The sequence below is a fragment of the Salmo salar genome, unplaced genomic scaffold (assembly GCF_965601325.2).
Source record: "Salmo salar unplaced genomic scaffold, fSalSal1 ptg000586l, whole genome shotgun sequence".
NCBI classification, from domain to species: Eukaryota; Metazoa; Chordata; class Actinopteri; order Salmoniformes; family Salmonidae; genus Salmo; species Salmo salar.
The window spans coordinates 121,986-127,500 of record NW_027675426.1 but is presented as its reverse complement, the minus strand read 5'-3'; the positions used below and the strand labels follow the sequence as shown (position 1 = coordinate 127,500).

General features: G+C 42.6%; 1 protein-coding gene across 1 annotated transcript in view; it reads left to right on the top strand.

The window, feature by feature from the left end:
* The window catches only part of LOC145876371 (stonustoxin subunit beta-like), a 12,060-nt gene extending 6,887 nt beyond the window's left edge, over nucleotides 1–5,173 (top strand). The window contains exon 3 of the mRNA XM_082972154.1: nucleotides 2,311–5,173. Within this exon, the coding sequence (XP_082828280.1) occupies nucleotides 2,311–2,981 (671 nt within the window). The 3' untranslated portion in view covers nucleotides 2,982–5,173. The remainder of the gene's footprint in view (nucleotides 1–2,310) is intronic.
* Nucleotides 5,174–5,515: the final 342 nt, after the last annotated feature.

Here is a 5,515-nt window from a genome sequence, read left to right as displayed (position 1 = left end):
GAATCAAAGGTAATGGATTATTTACATAGTATTTTCGATTTTAGATCTCCCCAACATGACGTCTAGTCTGTATCGCAACGCGTATTTTTCTGGGCGCAGTGCTCAGATTATTGCAAAGTGTGATTTCCCAGTAAGGTTATTTTTAAATCTGGCAAGTTGATTGCGTTCAAGAGATGTAAATCTATAATTCTTTAAATGACAATATAATATTTTACCAATGTTTTCTAATTTTAATTATTTAATTTGTTACGCTGACTTGACTGCCGGTTATTGGAGGGAAACGATTTCCTCAACATCAATGCCATAGTAAAACGCTGTTTTTGGATATAAATATGAACTTGATAGAACTAAAAATGCATGCATTGTCTAACATAATGTCCTAGGAGTGTCATCTGATGGAGATTGTAAAAGGTTAGTGCATCATTTTAGCTGGTTTTATGGTTTTGGTGACCCTGTCTTTGACTTGACAAAACATTACACACAACTCTTGTAAATGTACTGTCCTAACATACTCTAAATTTATGCTTTCGCCGTAAAACCTTTTTGAAATCGTAAAACGTGGTTAGATTAACCTGTTAGGGCTAGGGGGCAGCATTGACACGGCTGGATAAAAAACATACCCGATTTAATCTGGTTACCACTCCTACTCAGTAACTAGAATATGCATATACTTATTACATATGGATAGAAAACACCCTAAATTTTCTAAAACTGTTTGAATGGTGTCTGTGAGTATAACAGAACTCAAATGGCAGGTCAAAACCTGAGAGATTCCTTTACAGGAAGTGGCCTGTCTGACCATTTCTGGAACTTCTTTGCCATCTCTATCATTTACTAAGGATCTCTGCTCTAACGTGACACTTCCCACGTCGTCCATAGGCTCTCATAGCCCGGGAAAAAAGAGAATGTCGTCATTCCAGCCCCAGGCTGAAACACATTATCGCCTTTCTCAAGTGGCCCATCAAGAGACACTAGCTTATGCGCGTGACCCCGACCGCCCCCGCCTTTGGGATTTTTTCCTCTGTTTGCCGAAAAGGAGATTCCCTGTCGGAATTTTATCGCTTTTCTACAAGAAAAATGACGTAAAAATTGATTTTAAACAGCGGTTGACATGCTTCGACGTACGGCAATGGAATACTTTGAATTTTATTGTCAGGAATTGCGCCAAGCGCGCGACACTTCTTTACTATTTCGGATAGTGTCTGGAACGCACGAACAAAACGCTGCTATTCGGATATAACGATGGATTATTTTGGACCAAACCAACATTTGTTATTGAAGTAGACGTCCTGGGTGTGCATTCTGACGAAGACAACAAAAGGTAATGACATTTTTATAATAGTAAATATGATTATGGTGAGTGCTAAACTTGCCGGGTGTCTAAATAGCGAGCCCGTGATGCCTGGGCTATGTACTTAGAATATTGCAAAATGTGCTTTCACCAAAAAGCTATTTTAAAATCGGACATATCGAGTGCATAGAGGAGGTCTGTATCTATAATTCTTAAAATAATTGTTATGCTTTTTGTGAACGTTTATCGTGAGTAATTTAGTAAAATGTTAGCGAATTCCCCGTAAGTTTGCGGGGGGTATGCTAGTTCTGAACGTCACATGCTAATGTAAAAAGCTGGTTTTTGATATAAATATGAACTTGATTGAACAAAACATGCATGTATTGTATAACATAATGTCCTAGGGTTGTCATCTGATGAAGATCATCAAAGGTGAGTGCTGCATTTAGCTGTCTTCTGGGTTTTGGTGACATTATATGCTGGCTTGAAAAATGGGTGTCTGATTATTTCTGGCTTGGTACTCTGCTGACATAATCTAATGTTTTGCTTTCGTTGTAAAGCCTTTTTGAAATCGGACAGTGTGGTTAGATTAACGAGAGTCTTATCTTTAAATGGCTGTAAAATAGTCATATGTTTGAGAAATTGAAGTAATAGGATTTTGAAGATTTTGAAAATCGCGCCACAGGCTGGCAGTGGATGTTACGTAGGTGGGACGAATTCGTCCCGCCGGTCCCATAGAGGTTAAGGAGATGTTTATCTTTCAAATGGTGTAAAATAGTTGTATTTTTGAAAAATTTGAATTTTGACATTTATTTGGATTCAAATTTGCCGCTCTTGAAATGCACCTGCTGTTGATGGAGTGCACCACGGGTGGCACGCTAGCGTCCCACCTAGCCCCAAGTTAACTTCTCCTTTTGATACCTAGAAACATCTACATTAAATGAATTAGTGAAAAGTGAGTTAACATTCTAATGTGAATGATGATGATTTCTAATATTGTGTCTGGTTTCATCCATCAGATGTCTGTGATCTCACACTGGACCTAAACACAGTAAACAGACTCCTCTCTCTGTCTGAGGAGAACAGAAAGGTGACATGTAGGAGGAGAGAGGAGCAGCCGTATCCTGATCACCCAGAGAGATTTGAGGACTGTAGACAGGTGCTGTGTAGAGAGGGTCTGACTGGGCGCTGTTACTGGGAGGTAGAGAGGAGTGGGATAATGGGGGCTGGTATAGGAGTGACATATAAAGGAATCAACAGGAGAGGAAGGGGTGATGACTGTTGGCTTGGACTCAATGACAAGTCCTGGTGTCTGTTCTCCTCTGACAACAGTTACTCTGCCTGTCACAATAATAACTCCACTACCATAGACGTCCCCTCCTCCAGCTGGCATAATAATAATCCCACTACCATAGACGTCCCCTCCTCCAGCTGGCATAATAATAATCCCACTACCATAGACGTCCCCTCCTCCAGCTGGCATAATAATAATCCCACTACCATAGACGTCCCCTCCTCCAGCCCCCACAGAGTAGGAGTGTATCTGGACTGGTCAGCCGGCACTCTGTCCTTCTATAGAGCCTCCTCTGACACACTGACCCACCTGATCACATTCACCTCCACATTCACTGAGCCCCTCTATCCAGGGTTTAGGGTTCATTATGTTGGCGACTCAGTGTCCCTGAAATAATAACTGGACACACACACACACACACACACACACACACACACACACACACACACACACACACACACACACACACACACACACACACACACACACACTGGACACACACACACACACACTGGACACACACACTGAACACACACACACTGAACACACACACACACACACACACACACACACACACACACACACACACACACACACACACACACACACACACACACACACACACACACACACTGGACACAAACTGAACACACACACACACACACTGGACACACACACACACTGGACACACACACACACTGGACACACACACACACACACACACTGGACACACACACACACACACACACTGGACACACACACACTGGACACACACACTGAACACACACACACTGAACACACACACACACACACACACTGGACACAAACTGAACACACACACACACACACTGAACACACACACACACACACTCTGGACACACACACACACACTGGACACACACACACACACACACACTGGACACACACACACTCAACACACACACTGGTCACATACACACACACACACACACATACACACACTCACACACACACACACACACACACTGAACACACACACACACACACACACACACACTGGACACACACACACTCAACACACACACTGGACACATACACACACACACACACACATACACACACACACACACACACACACACACACACTGAACACACACACACACACACACTGGACACACACACACACTGAACACACACACACACACACACACACACACACACACTGGACACACACACAAACTGGACACACACACTGGACACACACACACACTGAACACACACACACACACACACTGGACACACACACACACACACACACACACTGGACACACACACACACTGAACACACACACACACACACACTGGACACAATCTGGACACACACACACTCAACACAGACACACACTGGACACACACACACACACACACTGAACACACACACTCACACACACTGAAACACACACACAGACACACACACACACACACACACACACGCTTGACACACACATGCTTGACAAACACACTGGATACACACACTCACTGGACACACACACTCACTGGACACACACACTGGACACACACACACTGGACACACACACACTGGACACACACTCACTGGACACACACACACTGGACACACACACTGGACACACACACTGGACACACACACACACTGGACACACATAAACACTGACACACACACACATACTCTGAACACACACACACTGACACACATAAACACTGACACACACACACTGACACACACACACACTCACTGGACACACACACACACACACTCACTGGACACACACACACACACACACTCACTGGACACACACACACACTGAACACACACAATGGACAAACACACAATGGACACTCACACATGACAGGCTTGTAATATTTTCTGATCTTTTACCACTTTGCATTTTTTATGATATATTTTACTGTTTGTGTTTGTACCACAGGAGGTTGGTGGGACCTTATTTAGGGAGGACAGGCTTGTAATGGCTGGAGTGGAATAAGTGGAATGGTATCAAACACGTGGTTTCCATGTGTTCCATTTCATTCACTCTGTTCCAGACATTATTATGAGCCGTCCTCCCCTCAGCAGCCTCCTCTGGTACGTACTGTCCTGTATGTGAGAGAGATCCAACAAGGAATTACAATGTATGTATTACTTTTAATACCTGCAAATGGCAAATAAACTACTGGAACTCCTTATGAATGTCTGCAGCCGACAAGAGGTGAAAATATTACCGGAATATTCTGCAAAATGTTGATGAAGACGTCACTCAATCCACCCAAAACAACATGCAGTCTTTTCACAAGACTCCCATGAAGTTATAGTGTGACGTTATGAGTCGACGTTAAAGTAACATTCTCACAACATACTGCACTTGTTTTATCCTGTTTTAGATGTATCCTCTGTTTAAACATTTAAACTCTTACAATAACACTGTTAAAATACCAATGTGATCATTTCTTGTCTTTTATGTTGGAAAAACAAATTGTACAATTATATGTGGACATACGCTCCATAGTTGAACAAGTATACATGGATATATTGTACTTTTCATAATAAAACATACTTGAAACAAGAAAAAGCATGTTAATTGTGAAAACAATTTTGTTATTGATTTTTACATTGCTTCTCCCTGTCTCATGTTGACGTTTGGCATGAATCTTGACCTGGAGGCAGAACTGTGCGATTTCCTCTAGATATGTCAGCTGCAAAGTCAGAATTGGCTGTGGAAAATGTTGTTTTATGGTCTTAATTTAAGGGAAGGATTAGCAGTGTGGTTAGGGTTGAGGTTAGGATTTAAATCGGATTGTATTACTTTGTGCCTGTGCCAGCTAGGGAATACTTTGCTGAACTGCCTCCATGGCAAGATTCATGACAATAAATGCCAACCTGCCTCCCAGTCGTCCCCTCCTTATCTTTACAAGGC